This window comes from Halictus rubicundus, chromosome 12 (assembly GCF_050948215.1).
Source record: "Halictus rubicundus isolate RS-2024b chromosome 12, iyHalRubi1_principal, whole genome shotgun sequence".
Lineage (NCBI taxonomy): Eukaryota > Metazoa > Arthropoda > Insecta > Hymenoptera > Halictidae > Halictus > Halictus rubicundus.
In genome coordinates, this window is record NC_135160.1 from 6,915,125 (window position 1) to 6,939,653 (window position 24,529).

Genomic DNA, 24,529 nt, shown 5'->3' on the forward strand with positions numbered 1-24,529 from the left:
GCTATTAATGACCACCTAAAGTAAAGTCTGCTGTTCAGGATGAAGGTTCTTCATAATCATTTTAATCGGAACCTTCATGAGACAGTTTCAACCAGCAATTTTCAGAATCGCTGGTCCAACGGCGCATTTTACTGTCAATGAGACCACCCAAACCTCGCAAAACCGATCGGCGGGCCCCCGATGACCGCATTTGCACCGTTTGACGTGTGGTCGCGTGGATTGGTCGAAACAAGTGCAGGTTTGCATTACCGCGGCGGAGTGCCGATAGAAAAGTTCACGCCGTCGTTGCATAACCTCCGTGATGGTGTCGGTGGGCCAGAGGGGAAGAAAGGGGAGGAAAAGAGGTGTGTATAACGGGAGAAGAGACAAGAGGTGAAAAAAAGAGGAGAGGGCCCAGTTTATGATCTCTCTCTCTCTCTTTATGTGGGCTGCGGCATATGCGAGTAGCTGGTGTGTTCATAAGTGTGGGAGCGGATCCGCTCGTGCGCACGTGACCGAGTCCTGACTGTATCTATAGCACCTCTGTGTCTGTATAGTCTGCTGCATGCTCGGCTATCGGCTATCGGTCGCTCGTAACGCTGGTAAGCTAGTTGGCCGTCCAATTATTTAAACGTCATGCGCGTGGACGGGCGGCTCCGTGCGAAACCGTCGGCCGATCGGTTGTTGGCTACCGGCGTTCGACGAGAAAGGATTGTCAACGGACCTCGCGAGATCGCCATCGTCAACAGTATCAACACCGGCGCGTGTACGTTCGAACGTCGCAACCAAGTGTCAGCAGTCTCTCGGACGTATCGATAGAGTACGTACAGTGATATGGAGAACATGCTCGAGTCACTCCTCGACATCCCGACGGTCTACTACGGGGCGCTGCTGGGCATCGGATTCTGCGTCTACTACCTTTTCGAAGTTGTCAAAGTGAGTAACCTCAACGTCAAGCACCATCAATCAGCCTAACCTAGCCCGCAAACCCCATCGAGCCGACGATTTCCCATTCAGTCGCGACGTCCGACTAATTTCCACCGACGAACGTCCGACGTTCGCCGCACCGGTGAACGAGAAAGCTGCATCATCGACCATTCGGACGCATTGCGCTTTATGTGCGCCGCGCCGGGGATTGGTTGTCTCGTTTTTCGAGACTATTTTCGAGTTGTTATAGGTGTTAGGCTGGGCGGGCTTCGAAAAACCTGTCCACTCCTCTGGTAACCGCAACTCTCGTGTCAACGACCGACACTTTTCCAGTTGTGGTGCAACATTACGCTCTTGTCCCGGACACGCGAAACAAAATCGTTCGAAAAATTAAACTTGCCGCGATTTTTCGTTAGAAGGATGCGAGAGGATTTCAAATGCGAATTAAAGATGGCTGTGGACTGAGGGGTCAACTAGGTTGGGGTTATGGGAAAATACCGTTTTATCATCGTGACAACCTACGGAGTAGTTCTATGAAAATTCAATAATTTCATTTTTATCCCGAAAATATGAAATAAAATTGCCCAAAGAGCTCACTGTGATTTTTTATTCAGAATTTGAAACACAGCTTAGCTGTTAATGAAAGGATTACCTGGTTCGGTTAGTGTGATGAAAAATTACTGTCTCATCACTGGACTCCGGATTTAACAAGAATTTAGGAATATCGTAGCATTGTTGTCAACCTATTCAAATGATTAGGAAATACGTTTTTATTCAACTCCCGTTTCTCGCACTCGATACACATGATTTTTGCTTCGCATACAGCTCCGCTGTCATGGTGGCAACGTATGGGCAGATTTTTACTGCCGGAATTTATAGTAATTGAAATTTTTAGACTGTACCATAGAGCAGACGTTACCGTTTATGCACAGACTTTTAACCTTCATTAAGCTCAATCAACGCCGCGTTTGGTTCAGAGTCGCGCTTATATCGGGACTGCCTTGATTCTATTGAAGATACCATTTGAACAGATAAAAAAAAAGCCCGCTCGTCTGGAGAATTTCGCACCGGTCAATTGATTTCGTGGCAATGAACGGTTATTGACACGTCACGGAGAGAGACGCGAATTAATTTCCATAGTTTCTACACCATGGAAAAAAACAAAGACTAATTGTTTCTGAGGTCCCCGCTGCAGATCGGCATTAATTGTTGGAATCTACGTCGTGTCTCTTTTATTCGCGATTATCAATTCGTCCTCGATATTGCAACCTTTGGCATCTCTTCCATGGAATTTTCTGCGTCCGTATAAGCATTAAGATATAATCCTTTCACGTTCTTCAGGGTGAAATTCGTCCATTTTCTGTTTTGTAGCTACTCGGAAAGTGTGATATATATATTTCTAACCTCTTATGACTAAACGTAGATTACTGTAGATATTTGTTCCTATTACTATGGAACTATACAGTGCAATATCATTGACTATTGTTGGAAAATTTATGTTATCGACAGAACGATTAAAATGTAAAACGAAAATTTTAATATCTAACTTTTCTTTTTATTTTAATGTAGTCGAATTAACTGAACGGTCGTTGGTGACCACATGGCTGACAATTAACATAAATAGAGACATAGAGTATACTTAAACATTGACATTATCATGAGTGAATAAATAATATTCTAGTACCTTCGATGTATGGAAATTAACGTATCAGTGGATATTTCAGTTTTCGTTAACATTGCAGTTTGCATCGGGGAAATGTGGATCGACGAGATCGGTTTTATCATGATCGGGGGATTAGGGTTTGCGGTTCCGTTCCAGTGAAGTATGAATCGGCATGACTGGCGCGAACGAATTGAGGCGATCCAAAGTTCGAACTTCTTATTATCGCGCGAACTTTTCAAAGATCGGCCGATATTGCGCCGATATGCTATCAGGATTTCCGTGATACGAATAGTTCGGCGAAGTCGCACGACCCTTCGTGGTCCGTGCGAGCCACGCGGAGAGATGCACGGTTGATTAATTTGACCTTAAAACTCTCCGTGGCACTCGCACCCGGACAAATTGCGCGCGCGTCGGTGCCTGGCTGCGCGCGCAGCTTCTACGCAAACGCCGGAACAGGTAACTCGAATGTACCGAATAGAAGCCGGTCGAGAATAATGCAATCTTTGAATAGACAGATTTCGCTCGTAACTCTGACGCCCCGGCACATGCTGTTATATCGCCTCGTGCTGTTTTTCTGATTCGAACGGATCGCAATTCTTTCCACATCGGAAAAATGCATTTCCATATCGGACATTCCGCTTCGGAAATACTACGCGATAAATGCCTACTTTGCATTATTGCTATTTGTTGCGACTGAATGAATCTATTCAAGGAAACGAATGATTGTATTAAAAGAAAATTAATTAATGTACTCAAAGACAATAAATATAATGATGCGATTTCTGACGTATGCTTATTATTAGATATCTTTGACTAATTACGAATTTAACCCATTTGCATCATTAGCGTATATATACTCTCCATTTTTTTTTTTGTTATAATGCTGAAATATGAAGTTCTTTTACTTGTAGTCATTTTTGTACTTAAATATAATAAAAAAAAGTTTGGTGATAAAGGCATTCTTTTCATATTTCTTTATGATGCAAATGGGTTACCTTGGTTGCTCTACGGAAGGCTTACCTAATTCTGTCTAAACAGAAGCTGCAGTTATCATTTTTACAACGGAGATTAACGATGGTCTGTATATACAGTATACAGTACTGTATGTAGTAGTCGATATATATCGGACTATGTATCATCACATTATTCACAACACGTCGGTATAAATAAAACAATAACTGAAACTTAAGTTAACGTTCAAACGTTTCCGTTCGTACCCCTTTTATACAATATAACAATTATGTTTCGACTTATAAACAGACATTGTTATTACGAACGTATACGTCGCCGGATGTTTATGTCCCACTACTGTAGATAAGAAACTTGTAAAGTATGCGGTAAGAAATTTCCAAGAAACAAGAATGTTTGCTTCTAAAAAAGAAAAGAAAGAGTCTGATAAAAATTCGAGTTGAATCAATAGTCGAAATCTTTTATTTTGAAATAAAAATAGCGCCTTCTAAAAATAGCGACATTAATCAATCAGTGAACCGGAATATCTTCAGAATATTCTTTAATCTTTTTAACAAATTCCTGCAACATGAGCACTCACAAAATGGAGTGTTATTTAGCGCTAATAATAATACGTAGCGAATAAAGAGAGATACATTTAATTCTTGGTTTTTAAGATTGATTTAGAAAAATAAAAAGATTCTCCTCCGGCGCAGATAAACTTTAGAGACACGTGCAATTAATCATCGCCGTGCTATATGATTACTAATACAGATAACATATTTTTCAGACGCCGATGCTGGTATGTGCAAACGGACCGTTCCGATCGTTCCTCGAGGAACACGTGCCGCTGGTTAGGAACAAATTTTGGCCGACCTTATGGTGCTTCGAATCGAGAGCACAGACCATTATAGCGAGCGTACTTCGGTCGCGGATTTTACCACCTATTATTTATCGCAGGTTGGTAAGTTTACCTTGAACTTCGTGTTCGCGAGCAAAGGAACACTGCGCAATTGATTGTCCAACACGAAAGACCTATAAATTCAGTAACTATTTCGTACGAATTATTTATAGAAGTCTTGCAATCTATTAACTCTTCTGTCGCTAAAAATTCACCACCGGCGCATATAAACTTTAGAGACACGTGTAACAAACTAAACTTTCATGCGACGGGCTACTGTACAATTTTTATGCAGTATTATAGACTCCCCATTTTTTAAATTGTAATTAGACTACGGATCCTCATGCAAACTAAATGTTCTAAATCAATTTAAAAAAGAAAAACAGAAATTAAATGTATTTCTTCTGTTAATAATTTTAATTTCACTTTTCTTTTTTTTATTACGACTGCGTCAAATACGCGGTCTAATTATAATATAAAAATATATATCGAACTTCCTCTGACGTTTCTACTGTTTACGTTTTACCCACTGATTTCCATCATGAGCGTATGAAATTCAATGCGCTCGAATTAAATAATTTAATCGTGCAGGGAAATCTTGACGTTATCGGATGGTGGCGAAGTGGCTTTGGATTGGTCAGAGGAAGGTTCCTCGACAACCTCGCCGATCGTGATCATCCTGCCAGGACTCACAGGAGCGAGCCAAGCTGAATACATCAAATGCCTAATCACGTCGGCGAAAAAAGTCGGCATACGATGTGTGATTTTCAATAACAGGGGCCTCGGAGGCGTAGAACTAAAGGTAGACTGCTACCAAACCAATTTTGATGACCTATTAGATCGAATCAAAACGGATGTGCTTTCCAGAATATTTAACGCTAGACCTACATACTGGCTTTACACCGTTTGGAAAAATTACAAAATAAAGTTCATTGGAATAATAATAAAATAAGTGTACTCGGAATTTAGATGAGACCAGAGTCTACAACCAGACTGGCAGTTTCAGTGTTAATAATTCTAACTATAACTTAATTGTTTACTAATTCCTGTTATTCTTGTCACTCTGTACTCATTTGCTATTGCATTTGCAGACTCCACGGACATATTGCGCAGCGAACAGCGACGATTTGTCCGAAGTTGTTGAACACGTGAGGAAGCTTTACCCCAATGTGCCTCTTGGAGCGACCGGAATCTCTATGGGCGGGTAATGATCATTCAATCTTAGTTTGTTGGAACGCATTACCGTGTAAAATCCTCTATCCAGTTACGAGTCCGTATTTACCGTAAAAGAAGCGAGCGAGTACTGTTGCACTCGCACTGTGTAAAATTATTGCCAAGTCAAAGCGAAATCAATTGACACGAGCCTACTCCGGAACTATCCCCACCGCTCTGACGTGATTCATAAATCATGATTCATGTTACCTTGTATTATAAACCTTCTCGAATTTCAAATAGTCTGTTGCTCAACACACCAGCTAATGTTTAATATATTATTAATCTATTGATGCACATATAATGATATAATGCACATTATGTGTTTCTAATCCTTTGTCAATATCTACTTAAAATTAATGTGATTACTTACAATGTTCATAATATTTTCTAGTGGCTAACACGTTCATTAATGCGTTCCTAATGCTTCGTCAATATGTCAGTCTAAAATTATTTTAGTCGGTTACAATGTTCCTAATGTCTTCAATATATCTTCATTCGCAGACTGATATTAGGTAACTACTTAGCGCAACAAGGATCGATGGCGAAGAACAAATTGAAAGGATGTTTCTTAATTTCTGTGCCATGGAACGTGTTCGCGGCGACGAAGAATACGGAAGAGAATTACTTCAATTTAATGATGAACAAGTATTTGGCTGGGACACTGCGTAAAAACATACAGAGATTACATTATGCGACGGAAACTGGGTTCTTCGACGTTGACATAGACACTCTTCTAAAAGTAAGCCGAATAAAGCGTTCACGAAGATCAATCCTAGAATTTTAAGGATCAGATAGGCTCACAATAATGTAAAAATGTAATCGATATTATAAGATTTCCTCCTAAGACAAGAATGATTGTTAAAATAATATCTTTTATTCGCCAGAGCCAAACCGTGCGAGAATTTGATTCGCACTTCACGGTGAAACAGTTCGGCTACAGAGACGTGGAGGAGTACTATTCTAATGCAACCATACACGACAAATTGCACTTGATTGATGTGCCGCTATTATGCCTGAGCGCTGCTGACGACCCATTTCAACCGGTTCAAGGTTTAAATTAGCTTCTCACAGCTTAATATATAATCGTCTCGGAATACTAATACCGTGAAATTAATATTTTCTCTGTTCTTTTGTGTTCAGCGATCCCGTTGAAGGAAATATCGGAAACGAAAAAGGTGGCCGTTGTGGTAACGTCCCGTGGCGGCCATATTGGTTTCATGGAAGGTATGTGGCCAGTGAAAGAGGAACAATATATGGGTAAATTGTTCTCGCAATTCTTCACCGCGCTGTTCACCACCGACGCCGATCACCAATTATTGTGACGAACTTATAAAATTAATTTCAACCTCATCCACGAGAATCGGTATCAAAATGCGTTCGCCAGGTTTGGCCATTACACGAAAAGGAACGAGATCGCGTGCCATGATTAATCACATATTCAGGGTATCGCACATGTGATGTTAGTAGTGATAAGAATTACAGAACATTCGTCGCTTTTATAAAAAGATTTTTACCAACGACCTATCAAGCGCTAGTTACTAATTGTATAGGGTGTAATTTTTTACAAAATATACGACAGGTGTACGCACAATCCAATTCTCGCGTATATACATATATATATATCATAGTGATATTTATTTGTAACACAGTAATTTTATCGTGGCAATTTCAGAACCGGAAATTATACATTCGCACTCCACGGTAACTCAGGATTTATTAAGCTGACATGTTATGACGAAAAATGAAGATCATTAGAAGTATAAACTCGCAACACGATTAACAGAACTTTACGTTTATTTAATGGTACATTTATGATAAGCAGAAGTTCCTTGTTTAAGAAATTGGTGGCACAATACAGGCATTGTGTGCAACAATATCGTTACTATGTTCATGTCAGCACTACGAGTAATATTAAATATTGGACATTGACGTGAACATTAGAATAAATTACGCAAAACGGCATGATATCATCTGCAAGTAAAAAGGAATGACGTTCGAAGAAACATCGCCGGTTGTGATACAGGAATACCTAATATTACACATTTTACACATAACATTGTATTTCACAGTATTAAAAGGAATCATAAAGGCGAGTCTAACAACATGCCCTGAATCACATTACATCATTTTTTTACTTCTTTAACGCTAGAATCATATAAAACACCAAATACCAATGCCATACTTTAATAATAAATTGTATATTTGTTATTTAGTATTTAATAAAAAAGAATCGATACAATAATTTCATTTATTGCTACGATTAGTATCATTTTATTCGTTCTAGCAAAATTGAAAAACGCATACAGAAACATGCGTTTACCCCGCATCGTAATGAACACACGAATACTGCGCAATAAATTGTATGACAGTTTTTATTCTTTAAACAAGAAATTCGTTTTATAAAATCATCTGCGACGAAGCGTACTAGCATATTTTGAAACAGTATTTTGCAAAATTTTTTTTGAACGCGTTCAGAAATTTATGCATAATATATAGTATAAAATTGTTAATATCATTGGCATGTGTTACAATTTGAACTCCAAGTTCAACGACTTCACAATAAATGCTAAAATGTCCGTGCTTTCCTCGATCTGAAACGAAAAGCGTGGTCAGTAACGTTAAGAATAAAAATGATAGCAATTTTTCAGCTACTGACCACTTTCATTGTTGGTTTTCCACCGCCATGTCCTGCCTTGGTGTCTATTCTAATCAGCAACGGATTCGTTTGCTGCGGTAATTTTCCGAGCGTATGCTGCAGTGTTGCAATAAGCTTGAGACTATGCAACGGTACTACACGATCATCGTGATCTGCGGTTAACAACAATGTTGCTGGATATTGTACATTTTCCGGAGCCTTTACGTTATGCAAGGGGGAATACTTCAGAAGATTTTCGAAGTGTTTAGGGTCATCAGAGCTACCGTAATCGGACACCCAAGCGATTCCGATGGTAAACTTATGAAAACGTAACATATCCATTACCCTGAAAGTAGAAAATGCAACGATACAATAACGCAAACATTTATTTATACAACTAGACAAATAATTCCGTCTTCAATCGAACTTACCCGACTTGAGCAATCGCAGCACCAAAAAGATCAGGTCTTTGGTTCGCGCACGCGGCAACCAATAATCCGCCATTACTGCCACCTAAAATACTTAACTTCGATGATGTGGTATAACGATTTTCGACTAAATACTCGGCAGCGGCTTGGAAGTCGTCGAACACGTTCTGCTTGTTGAAGAACCTCCCGCCATTATGCCATTTTTCTCCGTATTCACTATAATAAAATAGCAAATACAGTCAGCATTTATTAATATTCAATAAGTATACTGCCATGACTTACCCTCCTCCGCGAATATTCGCGACAGCTAATACTCCATTTAAGTGTTGTACAAAAACCAGCTTCGTGACGCTAAACGATGGTTGAATGCTTACATTAAAGCCCCCATAACCATACAACAAAGCCGGCATAGAGCTATCCAAAACTGCATCCTACAAAGAATCGATGATTAGCTACGTTCTTCTTTTTCTACGATCATACGAATAGTATCTATGCACACTCACATGTTTCATTACTAAAAACATTGGAATCTTTGTACCATCTTTGCTAGTATAAAATATCTGACTAGTCTTGTACATGCTCGCATCAAAGTTTTTCACTTTAATGTCCCGTAATACCTATAAAAATGTGCACGCGTTTATATAGCCATGGAATTTCCGTTAGTCATATTTATTTATTCACTTATTTATCTAACCTGTGGTTCTTCATCATTTTTGAGATCAACTCTGTATATAATACCAGGGACTAAAAAGGATGTGAAGTGATAAAATATTTCGGAGTATTTCTTCTCTCCCGTGAAATTGATTATTTTTCCTACGTCGAGTGGAAATGTTCGCAATTTTTCGCCACTCTTTAAACTGTGCAGTTGCAAAACATTCTAAAAATGTACAAGACTTGAGTTTCAGCATTTTTTAATCCTTTTGAATATGTTTTCTCGCTTGTTTATCTTCACCTTGACATCTTCGATGTAGCAAACTATCAATTTATCCTCGTGAACCGCACAGGCCCCATCGAGCACGTTATGCGGATGTTCTGGCAAAAGGTCAACCCATTTTTCCTCTTTATAATCCAGCAAGTCTATAGTTATCAGCTTGTAGTTTGGTGCACCTTTGTTTGTCCGGAATATAGCCTTGCTGCCCTCGTTTGTTATATACTGTACAAAAAAAAAAAAAGACAAATGATAAAGATAATTGAGTCAATTGGAACTCGGAGAAGATATACGTGAACGCTATATGTATATTACAAACTTCGTAATCGGCTTCGTACTTATCGACGACTTGAATTAACTGCAACTTCTCCGTAAACTTCATTTCTGGTTTCAATGCTGTAAAGTACACTAAATTGTCCCTACAGTCCCTCACGGGTGAAATAATTAACCATTCCCCACATTGGGAAACTTGAGCACCTCTAGAAATATCAGAAAAATAGATAATAAAAAATATATAGTTATATCTATGATTAATCAATCAATTTATAAATACTAGATTGCGAATTGTATGCATTTACGAAAAAAATGTGTTGGTTAAATTTGAAACAGCGAAGAGACTACAAATACTTAAGGATATATTATTTTCAACTGTAAAGATCCGCAATCTAATAAATACAAATAACTCTCTTACATCCTCCATAGAGGCTCTTCGGGGAATTCGACTACAATAACATCTTCTGACTGAGGTGTTCCAAGAACGTGATACATTAACTTCTGATTTTTGTTGCCCTCTGTCTCTGAACCATCGGTTTTGCCTTTCTGGTCCAGATAACAACCATAAAATATCCCCTGGTTATCATGAGTCCATGCTATCCGAGAGAATTTGACCCTTTCCAAAACTTCTGGATATTTTTCACCTAATTATAAACATTTCTTGATAATAAGTAAACTTAAATAACAGAGTAAAGAATACTTCCAACACACGGAACTGTTTCCAGATTATTTATATTTGCCGTACCAGTTTCTGCATTCATGAAATGAATTGTACACCAATCGGATCCACTGCTGGACAGTCCATACGCGTATATACTACCATCCTCGCTAAATTTACTAATAGAAATTGCGACAGTACCATCCTGTGATAATGTATTCGCATCTAAAAACACTCGAGGTTCGCTGTCTAGAGTATCTTGTACATATAGAACACTGGAAAATAGAAATTTGTGTACCACAATCTTATATTTTGATCAATAAACTCACAACCATTACCTTTGGTTTTGTAAACCTGTATTTTTATAGAAATAGTATTTGTCCCCGTGTCTAGCCGGGCATGAATATCTTGGGAAATCCCATAACTGTTTCAATCGATCATAAATATCTTGACGTGCACTGCACGACTGCAAATATGGTTTAGTAATGGCATTTTGGGCATCAACGTATGCTTTGGTTTTCTCAGAATCTGGATCTTCCAACCATCTGTACGGATCTGGCACCTGATAAATGAAATAGCAACTTAAATATATGCAACCTTATGAATAGTGAATAAATTGATTTCGACAATATAGCAATTTTCTACATATTTTCTACATATTGTTTTTGCTTATTCTAACCTCGACTCCATGATATTCGTCAATCACGGTTTCATCACGAGTCGCTTCGGGATATTGCAATTTTTCCAACATTTTTCGTTTCACGTTTTGCTTATTCGTTGAATGATTTGACACCTATATTTCCAACAAAATATATGTAATTAGAGTTGTTATAGCGACACCGAGGAATACGCTTGAAAAATTCTTACTTGAATCGTGGAATAAGAGGACGCGCGGATAATTTGCACGCAACTGCAAACAACGGATTCCAATATATTCTTGCAGGCACTACTTTCGATTTTATGCAAACGACGTTTCTTTATAGTATTTGCAATTACCGACACAGCCACTAAACGCATCATACATATACATACATACGTTGTACGCAGAAACACGAACGTTACCTGCGCATTCTATTTCAAAATATCTTATCGCATTCAAAATTCCTAATCTTTTTATTTGTTGTTTACTACAGTTGGACTGTTCTAACTTTAAGAAGAATCTAAATTATTGTGCTACAATAAAAAGGAGTTTAAAAATTGTCTTTCATATAATAATACCGAAAGAAATATTTACATTGTATTACTAGGGGTGAATTTTTGGTCTCGATGAAAATTTTGCTACCGATAATTAAAAAGTTTTCAGCTGTAAATTATAAAATAATTCCCACTAAATAATATATTAAAATGGTTACGAACTTAAAAATCACGTGCCTTTATTTGTCCACAGAAAAGACAATTTTCATTCCCAATATTTTTATTCAAGTAAATATATAATTAAAGGGGAGATATAATTTATAACATATGTATTTAACAGACACGTATGTAATGATACGAATATTTGCGCGGGTACATCTGAATCGTTGCAATTAAAGACAATTTGTGTGGTCCCAGATAAAAGTTGTACGATAATTTGAATGAAATGTTCCCGAGAAGAGTGTAACATCTATTTCATTTACAATTTTCGTTGCAACATGCGCTCACGTGTTGTGAGAAAATTATAAATGTAGACCGAGTAGTTCCAGAAATTATTTACCAATACTCTAGCTACAAATTCAATGATAACGCTATTAGGTTCACGACACGGAAGGATGCGGAATATATTCTTATCAAATGGCCTTAATTACCCCCTCTTATATCAGGCGATGTTAACTGGCACGTAAAACATGACTTTTCACGACATTTTACTAGTCGTCGAAATCACGAAAATACAGTGTCGTATACGTTACCGATGCAAAATATATTTCAAGAAACGCAAGAAAATAAAGTGCGATATACTGACGAAGTACTACAATTAAAGAAACACAATATGATAAGCTTATATGAATTTTAATTAGTAGCGCGATTGCACTGTCAAAATTCGATGTTTTTACGACTACTGCAACAAGAACAGGATACGATGTGTTTTATATTTTTCAGAGCCAAAGAGATATACGTAAGCAACCCGTATACATATGTATTTAGGTTTGGAAAGGCTGTCATTACATTGCAGATTTTATACAAAATAGAAATTGTCTATGTCAATTGCAAGAAACAGGAAACTCTTTAGAATGTTTTTTTTTTAAATAATTTTAGTAGATCAAAAATACTGAATCGATAGTCCTGAGTTCACTGTTTCAAGTTGCAACTATCCATATTTGTCATAAGATAAATAATAAAGATATAATATGTCATAAGATAAGATAGATTATTATCGTCACGCAATAGCCAGATTCAAGACGATTCCAACGACTTGTCGCAACTGTCGGACACGGGTCGGAGATGACCCAGGCTGCGCCGATCACTGATCGAGCGAATTGCGAAGGAGAGGGGCACCGGAAAGAGCGTGTACGTCCCTGGAAAGGAGCTACAAGGGGGTTAGGCACGAATCAAGATGCGACTATTCAAAGAGAGCTTCGTCGCGACGATATCGGGTCAGCTGTACTTTGTGCTGCGACCCCCGATAACCTCTTGCATCTGTTTCGAGACCCCCTCTCTGCTTTCTCCGACCACACGGAGTTCATATAACGTCAAAGGCTAACATGTTCGGTGCTCATTGCAATACGAGAGTACATCGACGATCGTACATAGAAGCGTTTTCCTAGCCGTGCGTCACATTCTCAAGTGCTTCGAACGAAAACAGTCGCGCGCGTGTGTTGTCCCTCGTGAAATATACCTATAGTTCGAAACTCGACGGAAAGAGGTCCTCCGCAAGCCCGACTCGCGTTTCGTCGTACTCGTCGCGGCCGATTTGAATGTTCCTTTTCAAATTGTCAGCACACGGAGGAATGCAAAAGGACTGCCGAGACTGTTTAGGTCTCCGATACCGTATCAACTCCCTGGATCAGACCTGGAAGTGGCTGCACCAAACGATCGCCCTACACGACTACTTGATCTCGATCACAGCCAGTCAATCCGACGTCTCTAGAAACACGTTTCAATAGGGCTGCTATCTACTGACCGAAACATTAACCGAGATCAAGGTTGATTTCGCCACGCGCAAATCCCAGGCAGCTAAAAAACAGGCCATCGATCTTTTTAGTCAAAGACTGATCTCGCCAAAGTTTAGCATTTTCCTCCAGGGAGTAATACGGTTTTCGCATATCGGTGACCGATTTTTCAAGAGAGGCAGATTGTGTCCCGCACAAGAATGATGCCTTTGATCAATAGAGCTCTGATCGTGGTCAGGCGCGGACCATGCAACTTGCACCAGGTCTCTAGGTACACGACGGGCTCCGACGGGAGGCAAGGCGACCTCAACAAATCGATCAAGAAGTCAGTATTTATATCACAATCCACGGATGTGTTCACCAATTTAGCATTAGAGGATTGGTTCTACCGGAACGACAATTTCGCGACTCATCATATGCTGCTGCTCTGGCGGAACGATCCCTGCGTGGTCATCGGCCGTCATCAGAACCCATGGGTCGAGCATAACGCCCAGCTGGCCGAGAAACGTGGTATCGTGTTGGCAAGACGGAACAGCGGCGGCGGCACCGTCTACCATGACACTGGCAATTTGAATTTGACCTTTTTCACGCCGCGGGAACGATACAACCGGAAGTACAATCTGGGCATCATAACTAGAGCGCTGTACCGGGAATGGGGCGTGAAAGCCGACATTAATAAACGCGAGGACATCGTCGTTGAAGGCAATTACAAAGTATCCTTTAATGTAATGTATCATAAACACGTATGTCCCTTTTATCTGTACAGGGTGTTCCAAAGAAAAAAAGAAATAACGTCACCATTAGACGAGCATTAATACTCGCCGTTCTGAACCGCGTGATAGAATTTGCTGGATAACGTGGTGTGTGTGTGTGTGCGTGTGTGTGTACATATAGACGCTGGTGTCGCGCGACATTCATGATCATGTATTTGAAAACGCTGTTGGATTTTCTTACCTTTTCACGAGGGGGTGTAGCGAAATTTTCTAAATGTACGAGCGAATTGGAACAACCTTTCCCATGGCGAAGCTACGCGCTTCGCGAACTCATGATCTATGTTTCCTTAACTTTCTTGAAACGCAGGTGTCTGGTACCGCAGCTAAATTAGGACGACCGAACGCTTATCATCACTGCACGCTATTGGTCAATGTAAACAAATCAGCTTTGAGCTTAGCGCTCGAAACAAAACAGGTAAATATTTTGCGAGCGATTGTCGCTGCATGTCCTGTACAGTCGTTTGACGGTAGAAGAATGTTGTGTAGAAGCCATGTCGGCAGGTCAAGACTTCCATTCTACACTTCCCCTTCTACGACCTCATTTCCCCATATTCCCGCGGCGAGCATCTCACGCTTCTGTCACGTGACGCGTTTCGTCTCTATCGTGCATGCGTCACAATATCACGTGACTAAACCGATAGTGACAGAGAGGGGGTAACTGTGTATTCCCCTCCATTTCCTCGGTATGGCGCCACCGTGTACAGGGTGTTTCGATAGTTTAGCTCCGCGCGAAACATTTGCCGAGGGAAATACGAAAAACGTCAACCAAATAGAAAATGTCATTAATTGACAATAGGAAAAAACTCGTTATTGAATTGCGTACATGCATGTTAGGATAAAATTACTGATTAATATGTATATGTACACAACCATGTATTTCTTTTAATTTTATAAATCGTTAATTTATGTGATCTTGATATTACAGAATGGCATTGAAACCAATGCCACCGTATCTACACGGTCTCCGGTAAAAAATTTAATAGATGTGAATTCGCATATATGCATGGACAAATTAATCAATGCAATTGGCTGGGAGTATCTTCGCACAAAACCACTAGTTTTAGAAGATGGTGGACAAGATTTTATTCAACAGCAGAAAGGCTTTCAGTTCATCAATCCAACAGAGGATTGGTTTCCAGGTGTGTTAACATTATGTTTTTATTGTCATGGCACATAGCTCTTAAATGCAAATAAATACGTATATCGCTTGCTCTAATGTCCTTGTTTAATGGCTCCACAGTTCTCTATCTCTCTGACTTATTTTTGTGATAAATGCATAAAATTCACAGTCTAGTTATTAGAGTAGATTATTGTTGGAACTCCAAGGAAGTTGTCTAAAAATAATTCTTGTTATCAGGACTCAACGAGTTAGTGAGCGAATTTCGTTCCTGGGACTGGAACTACGGAAAAACGCCGGAATTCTCGGTAACCCGAGAACTGGACCTTGTTACTCAAGATAGCAAAGTCCATCGGTTCGAACTGACGCTGGAAATACGAAGCGGAATCATCGAGGAAATAAAAATGAGGCTCCCGGCCGGCATGGTGTCGAACAACTTCAACCAAGACGCCAGCGTGATAAGTAATCTACGGGGAACGAGATACGACCACGAAATAACGGAGAATATAATAACTGCCATCGGTTGCAAGACTGTTACGTTAAGTACGAGCCAGAACGTAGATAAAAGTAATATGATTGCTACGCAATGACCCAACGAACAATCATAATGATTGTGCTTTAAATTGTTGTGTACACTAAACATAGTCACCGTATAACAAGCTGTGAGATTTGTACAGAATTGTATCATAATACGACTTTATTAAAAGACTTAATAACTCTCATTGTTATGTATGCATGTAATATATTGTAATATAAAGTGTATCCTATATTGTGCACTGAGATTTTATACTATTGTTATGTGATCCGTATAAACTGTTTCTGTTAATAAATATCGTTATTAATTAATTTACTGAAACTTAATTGTTTTTTCTTTTTTTAAACAAATTTTGTGCATTTTGATGGACTAATTCATATACAACATATATATAACAATGATCCTGTGTGCTTTTATGTGGATGCTTCTTCGTTTGTGTACAGACCACTAACATAATGGGGTTTTTTTATTGAACTATATACAATTACAAACTAGCCTCATTTTTAAAAATTTGATTATCAAAATAAACTTTTGAACACTTACTGCATAATAAAGGTATGATTAGTAGAGATATAATTTATGAGATCAATGTATGTGTGAAGATTTTTACGTTTACAAATAACTGAGAACTTTGTATTTCTATTAATTAAATTATTTTAATGAAAATCCCGTTATGTGGATGATCCGCAGCATGTCCTAAAGATAATTCGGAGTCGATGTTCTCGACAGATACCTGTTAGGTCGTAGCATAACGTCCCGATAGGATGGTGGAGGAGTACCAGGACGCGACTCAGTGAAACTATTGCTATCTATACTATTCGAATTAAAAAGTAAGTGTATCCGAGGATTAATTAGAAAGTCTTCCTGTTCCCAACGTCTGGAACGCGAACACATTCTCGAGAACCATACGTAGGAAATAATCAAACCACATGCCATGCCAAATATAAAACCAAGAACAAGGAACCACACCCAATCGAAAATAGTCATCTTCCTTTCCAAGTGTTCGCATATTGGCTGAGTTTTATTGTTGGGCGCGCTGGTGAGATTATGCTTGCTCATCGCTGTACCCGTAACGACTGCTGTTGCCGATTGATGGTAACTCACTTCCTTTTTTACAGGAGCCACCACCATCTTTTCGAATTTTTTCGGATGCTTTTTACCGCAGATTTCTTGAAACTCTACCCCTCTTTGCACAAGGTGCGTGTTCAGATCGTTCATCTCTTTGTTGCACGACCACAGATTCCTGTAAAGATTTAGAGTCCAATTACAATTGTGTATCAACGATTTCTCACGTATCTACACGCGGTAAAACATTAAATTAATAAATATTTCAATGAATTATCGTAATAAATTATATTTTTAAATGCACATCATTGCAGATATCTTTTTTGCCATACCCCTCCAACGATATCTTCTGCAAAGAAGTCAACGTCTGCACAACTGAACGACTCATCTGAATCATCAAATTGTTTGCAAGATTTAGACGCCGGAGTCGCGGGAGTCCATTGAACGTGTCCGATGGTAAATGACTAATCTGACAGAAATCCAAGCTCAGCTCCTAAATACAAAATTGACAGTACAATTTCTCGTGAATAGTATTAAAAGTTTTCATTTATGTAATTACCGTCATTGAGAGCGATCGTAATTTCGGGACACGGGACTGGAATTTGTTTTTGGACAGGTACACAATTTGCAGATTTTTGTTTTGTACGAAAGCATCGTCCGGAATGGAATGAAGATAATTTTTCGTCAGGTCCAGGACGGTTAAGTTGACGAGTCCGTGAAAAGCATACATATCGATTTCACTGACCGCATTTGTCGAAAGATTTAGGTATTTCAAATTTGCCAGTCCTACGTTCTAAAAGAGAGTATAAACCCGTTATAAAATACAGAATAATTTTAAAGAGATTTTTCACGAAATTATACTAACCACCAGCTCGAAAGCGTTTAAGGAGGACACGACATTATCCGACAAGTCCAAGGCCTGCACGTTGTTCGTGATACCTGTGTCCACGCTATAAAGATGGCGACCTGTGCAAGAAGTACGCTGCAGCTTGAGCCAAACGTCACACACGCACAGTGGGGAACAAGTTTCGATGAATTGGGCCGAAACAGTGATTCCAATGGCGTTTAAAACGAGAAAGACAAGCATGCCGATTGTGCAGCTACCAGTCAGGACCCGAAATAACGTCGTAAAAATATATCGTACCGATTAAAACCAGCGAAAATCACTTTTGATAGATCTCGTCGCGTTGTAGGATGATCGTGACTGTTCTGCTAACGTAATCTTATCTACTTTATACTTATGCGTGTACTTCGCTGTGGATGTAGCGATTGCGATACGTCATCGGTATAACTAGCGTCTCCGACGATTTTCCTCAACGTTGCCCTTTTCCAGCAATATGTTGACCAACGTGTACCTGGCCTGATAATCCGAAACAAACACCGGCGAGGACAATATCGTTTTCGGTGCATTCGTCATTGTGTAGAACAATTACGACGACTCATTCGACTCGCGGGAATTTCGGGACAAACAAGACCCTTCCTTAAGAACAGATAAAGGAAAGTACAGTTAGGAAATAGACATTATTTGTCGAACCTTCCGTGCCAATTCCTTTAAACTGACTGACACGCTTTGTAAGCAGGAACAATGGAGTATCATAAACCGGGACGGTGGGGAAGGGGGTAGGTTCTCCGAAAAACATCCTCACCGCAAACCAAAACTGATGACCGCGATAAATTCCGTTCGAGAACCGATGCCGGTGCACACAATAGAAACGAATTTCAATTTTAGAGTCGATCGTTGGTGAGACACGGGGTTTCACGGCGTGCACGATGACTAATTACTGACCTCGGGTCTGCAAACTTTTGTCAATCGAAGAATTAAAACAGACCAAATTATTTTTACTCGCTGCAACGGATAATGAATCTGTTAGACTAGAATTACAACATTATAATTCGAACCGCAAGAGGTTAACCAGTTAACTGTGGAATTTAATTTTAAAAATCCCTCACGGCGCGGAATTAAAATCAAGCAATGACGAATATATACGTCGAATGCAGGCCAAATGCCGCTATTATAAATTTTACGAAAAAAGGAAGGCAAAATGAGAAAGAATTACATTTTTATTCGATAAGAAATTAACAATTCATTAACGTTAACCGCACCGCAATAGTATTTTGGATGACGTGTATACACGTCAAACACGCTTAACTGGTTAAATGAATTCGTCACAATATATATTCTACAAAATCGTCGAGTCTTTATTGAAAAACAATAAAAATACCGGCGAGTCGCATAACAGCTATTAACACTATGTTTACGGGACGCGTCAAAATGGCGCGTTCTAATATTTTTAATTTACATTATTAACGTAAAGCTGCATCCATGAGGAATTATTCTGTAAATATATAATTTAAAAAATGGCCAAAAGTTTGCATCGAGACATTATTGTTCTTTTTATAAAGTAATGTGAAAATAGTAACTTTGGTGCTCCAGCATAAGCCTAGCGTTAAAGGGAGGAAGGAAAGCCGGTTGTAATTGAAGATTCCGCACGTGGGGGACGTGTTCGGTAGAGTCCGAGGAGTGTTCGTCGGTTAAACGGCGACGTTAATGCAATGAAGATGACTAAGACCCCCATTACATTGACAGGCCGAGGAATAACGTTACAATGCGCGGGCCGGGCGTAATTTTGTTCCTTTATGCGGCGCGGAGGACCGGTCAGCCGGCGACAATTAAATGTTACTCACTAGCCCTTGGCACCTCTTTCGAAGCGAATCGAGGGGGTAGCTAAAGCAGAGAGGCAGAGCAGCGGTTGTGTGTGAGCTAACAGCCAGCGCGCCGAGCCGAGTGTTTATTGCGCAACGTCCACGGAAATAAATCTAGGATAGGCTGCTGAGAACGCGTGGACCGTTGCCTTCTATTCGGCCTTACCATCCGTCCCCACCGCCCCTTCGCGTCTTCCGGCCATTTTCATAGCTCGTCCTCCACGCCGCCATGACGAGCGAACGGTATAGCACTGCAACCGCCTCACCTTCGACGACAACACCGCCGCCGTGCCGCATCGGATCGATTTATCGGTGGAACGGCACACAGCAGCGTACTCGCCTAACAGAACCCGGCCGGCTTTTCGCTGTCGAAACTTGCATCCCGGCGTCCCAACACCGGGGATCGTCGCCACGCAAACGGACAAGCCTGATCACGGTCATGCACCAGTTTCCGAAACCGCGATGTACTACGCATCGGCCAAGAAAACGCTTCTCTGCCGTCGAAGACACTCCACTCGGCCGTGTTTCGTCACTGGCGCCCTCAGCTGACACCGAGCGTCTGTTCGACGTCGTGACAGTCCGGCAATTAAATCAATTCACCGCGAAAAACCGTATCAATCACCTGACGGAGGGATCCATCGACGATGCTCGATCGTTCGAAATCAATTTTTCCACCACGGCCGTGCCCGTTCGTTTCGCAAGCCGGCCCGTTTCCCAAATAAACGTAACGCACGCTGCATTCCTTCGCGCTGCGTGCACGAACCTTGGAAATTACTTCGGAGGCGAGGCTCTTTGCGACACATTCCCGAAGCACGAGCGCGTCAAACCGAAGATATTTCACTCGGCGCGTGTCGTCACCGACCTTTCCAGCTGACGTAAAATGGCCGCTTTGTACTGTCAGCTGAACCACGAACACGGGTTTTCTCTGAAAAAACGTGTTCTGTCGCAATGAAACAGGCGCCCCCTGTCTCGCTACAAGTATCGTTGGCCGTTGAAATCGAAAGACAGCGAAAATTTATGGTATTTCATTAAAAAGAATGTACAGTATGGTATTCGAGCGACAGTGGGAGTATCTCGCGAGGCTAGGTCTCTTTGGTCGGAGCTTTGTACATGGTTGGCAGGCCGATCGCTCGCGGTATTTCGTCATACGCGTCCTCAGCTGATGTCAAAACGGCCGCCTTGTGCATTTAACGCTACCAGCTGATTGCGAAAGTCGCGTTCGACGAAAAATCACGCGAGCCTGGCGTATCTTTCGGGAGTCGGTTATCGACGGTCGGTCATGGAGAGGAGTCGATCGACGCGGCGTACGATCACGCGTAAGGGTTTTCGGTTGCGGAGAGATATAGCATCGGGGGCGCTTTATTTCGCGACACGGAGGAACAAAAATGGGAGAGGGACGCCAGAAGGGACGCCGAGTACAGCCGCACGGAAAGTGGAGAGGGCTGAGAAAGTGGAGGGTCTCCGCGAGCCGAGCGCTTTGGCTAGGGTTCTAGCCTGCGATTTTTTCTCGTTCCTCTCGTTCTCCGGGCGGACGGCCAATGAGAGTAAGTAGGTCAGCGCGGGCGTCCAATCGGTGCTCGAGGCCGGGTCACGTGGGTTTGTTGTTATCTATCAGCTGTTTTTCCCGGGCGGGCGGGTGGCCGGCCGGCGCAGTGAAAGCCGTTTCGAAGTGTATCCTCAGTTCTCCCCGGTCGCTCAGCTGTGCGTCACATGTCGGGAACCGCGAGTCTGACTTCTGTCTGTATACCAGCCAACCGTGTACCGCTTGTTCGTTCAGGTCGCAGTAAGGTGCCGGATTTCCACTTGCCGGCGAGCGTCAGTCATATATTATGCTATCTACCGCGTGCACACAAACGTATCACGATAAATCCATCACGAAGTGCCTCGAACATGCGGACGGCGTGACAAACCCAGGCAACGGTGCACGCCGTTTTGTTGATACATTGAGTTCTGTGTTCAGGCCGCGAAGGCCGCCGCGTCCCTCCACGGTCTAGGAAAATCGATCGGCATACACGCGAGAATCGCCGATCTCTCGCCGACCGGTGTTACACGAGATTTCATTTATACGGTGGAACGATGACCTAAAACCGGCGACAGTGGTATTTCATTCTGCGTGTGTACGTGTGCCAGAGAGCGAGAGAGAGAGAGAGAGAGTGAGAGAAAGAGAGAGAGTGAGAGGGAGAGAAAGGGAGAGAGTAGTCGGGGTTTGGAAGCAGTCAAAATTGAAGCGGCGCGTCCCTCTGTGTGTCGGTGTTCACGGTTTGCCGGGAGTGCGTTAAATGTGCAACCGATTCACGTACAATATCGACCGACGCGTCACTCGTATCATCACTCGCGCGCATCGAATTGTTGGATCGCCCGTACGTTGTCCCACAAAATACGTTGTCCGTCAAAGTGATTCAACGATTTTCCCCGGTAACAGTGATCCCGTTCGTTTAGTGGAAATAATAAAGCATAGAGACAGTGGTGAAAGAGAGATCAAGAAGAGTCAGTGCAAATGCGATTTAGAAGGAACAATTCCCGGCGAGATACTATCGAAAAGGAAGTATAGCCGTCGTAGCCGCCACCGCCGCCGCCGCCACGGTGCGTGTACCGTCGAGATCAGAAAGTGCGTGCCCCCGAACGATTTATCGATTATTCCTGTGGGTGATCACCGAGAGATCGTCTACCAGCAGCAGCCGCGAATAATGTCGACGGGAAAGAGGCTGGCGAAACGTAGCATAATCGGCACCAGAGTGTGTGCTCCCGGTGAAGACGGGAAGTACTACACCGGCGTCATACACGCCGTGAAAACGCCGGCGTCAGCCGCCTCCGAGTCGGGCCTCAGCATTACACCGAAGACTCGCTACTCGGTGCGGTTCGATTCCGTTCCCGGTGGACGACCGCCGAGCCCGAGCACCGAATACTCCGATCGCGATCTGATCGGCCCCGGTTTCGGATCTGTGACCACCGCGCGACTCGTGCCCGGGCAGAAAGTTTATCTGACGTACAACGGCCGGGAAATTCACGCGGAGGTCACGCAGCACCGCGAGCATCTGGACGAAGTTGACGTGAAGATCGCGCCGAACGGCCAGGAGGTGAGTTACTATTCAAATTCTTTGCATTTCGAAACGGGCCGGGGGATCTATCACCGGTTTCCGGTGGAGTTTCCGGGATTCTTTAGAGAGACTCGGATGTCCGATTAACTGGGGAATTTTTCGTGACACGTTGGTTCCGAAGAAACGATGTTTTCGATGGGAAAATGACCGGCCTCCTAAAGTTCACAGAAAATTCGTCGAAACGGTGTCGAGAATCTCGTTTTCATTTCGTCTCGTTCGAATGGCCTGGAATAATGGCATAATTGAGTAGGTATTTTTCCGAAAGGAACGCGCGCGCGGCGCAAAAGTTCCGCGAATGCAGTACGCTGAGCATAACGAGGTTTGATACGTCATCCGTACGACCGCCGGGACTCTCGGTGCATCCAAGCAGGTTAGCGCGCATCAAACACACAACCGGCGCGCATGCGCACCGGTCCGCGTCTCTCTTTCTCTCTCCCGGTTCGGTCGGCATGGAACGTCGAGCCGAGAGACTGCTTTCCAGAGCGGGGAAACGCGGTCTCGCGCGATAACGCCGCGCCGGCCGTATCGATGACATGCTTGACGAATTGTGGCGTGTTTACCCGGCAGGATTTTTTTTATTTCCGTGTGCAGGGCCGAGAGAGCCGGCCGTGTTTCCACGGCTGGCCGAAACGAAGAATCCGACGACGACGATGACAGGCCGGGTCGGGTCGGGCCGGCTCTGGCCCCGGCATTGTTGCCGGCTCTGTTGTGCGTGCGCCGAACAGACCGCGCGCGCGGGCGCGCGACCGGGCAAGAGCGGGCGTCGTTAATCAGAAAATTTAATTTTCGTGACCTCGTTCCTAAAGCAACCTATAGAGTGGATGTTCCATTTACGCGGCGCGCATGAGCGAGATGCTCTCTCCCTCTGACGCGGGATCGGGATAGAGAATGACGGAGAGAGGGGGAGTGCAAACGTTACCTTGCGACGTTGCATCTGGATACGACCGTGGGCACGCTATGCGCCACGCACAAACCCAGGGGCAATCGAAATCCGTCTAGCTGGCAGTGATCCCGCGATTAACCGGAATATTCGAGGGTAAATGGGTGGGAGCGGGACGCGGGGGAATAGGGAACGGGTATATTATCCGTCGCGGATGAACACAACAGGTTAACGAGCGGGTCAACAGAGACTGAAACGCCGTTGCTCGGTGTCTGTGCGCGCATCTGCCGTGGCATTAGAGTAGTCGGACGATATCTACACACGGCCGATGCCAGACCGTCGATTTTCGACACGCCTTTCTCGGGTTACAGCCACGGATCGAGAGCGCTCCAGCGCCGATCATAGGGCCTCCGTGGATGTTTGCGGATTCGCGGAAAAACGTAGCGAGAGCGCAACGGCGCAATAAATACCCCATAAAACCAGGGGGGATAGCGCTATTACGGTCGGTCAGGCGTAGCGAAGAAATACACGCAGCCTCGATACCGCTATGTGGGCGCGGTTAGATTCGTAATGAGAGGCACTGGCCAGAGCGCGTTATCCGCAAGCCAGCCGGCTCGCTTGCATGTATGCGGGAGCGCGCGAGCTCGGTTTATGCCGCGGACCGAGTACGGGCGTAGTGCTTGCTCGCCAGCAGTGCACCGGCTACCGGTGACCCCA

At 42.5% G+C, this 24,529-nt stretch overlaps 6 protein-coding genes across 10 annotated transcripts in view; 4 read left to right on the forward strand and 2 right to left on the reverse strand.

Moving 5' to 3' along the window:
* The first annotated feature begins 290 nt into the window (after positions 1–290).
* On the forward strand, positions 291–7,905 carry Hydr1 (abhydrolase domain containing Hydr1). The gene is made up of 7 exons (XM_076798593.1): positions 291–915; positions 4,308–4,477; positions 5,010–5,220; positions 5,510–5,622; positions 6,135–6,372; positions 6,518–6,683; positions 6,774–7,905. The coding sequence occupies exons 1-7, from the start codon at positions 814–816 to the stop codon at positions 6,953–6,955; spliced, it is 1,182 nt and encodes a 393-aa protein (XP_076654708.1). The 5' UTR covers positions 291–813; the 3' UTR covers positions 6,956–7,905.
* On the reverse strand, positions 7,802–14,731 carry LOC143360048 (prolyl endopeptidase). 2 transcript variants are annotated; one of them, XM_076798579.1, is made up of 13 exons: positions 14,596–14,731; positions 11,235–11,348; positions 10,894–11,117; positions 10,643–10,830; positions 10,316–10,541; positions 9,944–10,103; positions 9,649–9,849; positions 9,391–9,573; positions 9,200–9,313; positions 8,979–9,127; positions 8,700–8,912; positions 8,290–8,614; positions 7,802–8,224 (listed from the first exon to the last, which is right to left on the reverse strand). In XM_076798579.1, exons 2-13 carry the CDS (start codon positions 11,304–11,306, stop codon positions 8,159–8,161), a joined length of 2,121 nt encoding a protein of 706 aa, XP_076654694.1. In that variant the 5' UTR covers positions 11,307–11,348; positions 14,596–14,731; the 3' UTR covers positions 7,802–8,158. The 2 variants fall into 2 exon arrangements, with proteins under 2 accessions (XP_076654694.1, XP_076654693.1); XM_076798578.1 differs by lacking the exon at positions 14,596–14,731 and adding an exon at positions 11,423–11,601.
* Positions 13,054–13,642, forward strand: LOC143360055 (uncharacterized). Its single transcript, XM_076798599.1, has one exon. The coding sequence runs from the start codon at positions 13,447–13,449 to the stop codon at positions 13,633–13,635; it is 189 nt and encodes a 62-aa protein (XP_076654714.1). The 5' UTR covers positions 13,054–13,446; the 3' UTR covers positions 13,636–13,642.
* On the forward strand, positions 13,842–17,436 carry Lipt1 (Lipoyltransferase 1). 4 transcript variants are annotated; one of them, XM_076798588.1, is made up of 5 exons: positions 13,842–14,366; positions 14,722–14,829; positions 15,340–15,553; positions 15,772–16,074; positions 17,185–17,436. In XM_076798588.1, exons 1-5 carry the CDS (start codon positions 13,842–13,844, stop codon positions 17,238–17,240), a joined length of 1,206 nt encoding a protein of 401 aa, XP_076654703.1. In that variant the 3' UTR covers positions 17,241–17,436. The 4 variants fall into 4 exon arrangements, with proteins under 4 accessions (XP_076654703.1, XP_076654706.1, XP_076654707.1 ...); XM_076798591.1 differs by having other exon boundaries at positions 13,842–14,354; XM_076798592.1 differs by lacking the exon at positions 17,185–17,436 and adding an exon at positions 16,796–16,901.
* On the reverse strand, positions 17,418–18,548 carry LOC143359476 (fibromodulin). Its single transcript, XM_076797415.1, has 4 exons — positions 18,455–18,548; positions 17,997–18,097; positions 17,778–17,924; positions 17,418–17,624 (listed from the first exon to the last, which is right to left on the reverse strand). Exons 1-4 carry the CDS (start codon positions 18,546–18,548, stop codon positions 17,418–17,420), a joined length of 549 nt encoding a protein of 182 aa, XP_076653530.1.
* Positions 18,549–20,474: 1,926 nt separating this feature from the next.
* Positions 20,475–24,529, forward strand: part of Glut4ef (Glucose transporter 4 enhancer factor) — a 124,191-nt gene continuing 120,136 nt past the window's right edge. The window contains exon 1 of the mRNA XM_076798582.1: positions 20,475–22,911. Within this exon, the coding sequence (XP_076654697.1) occupies positions 22,114–22,911 (798 nt within the window). The 5' untranslated portion in view covers positions 20,475–22,113. The remainder of the gene's footprint in view (positions 22,912–24,529) is intronic.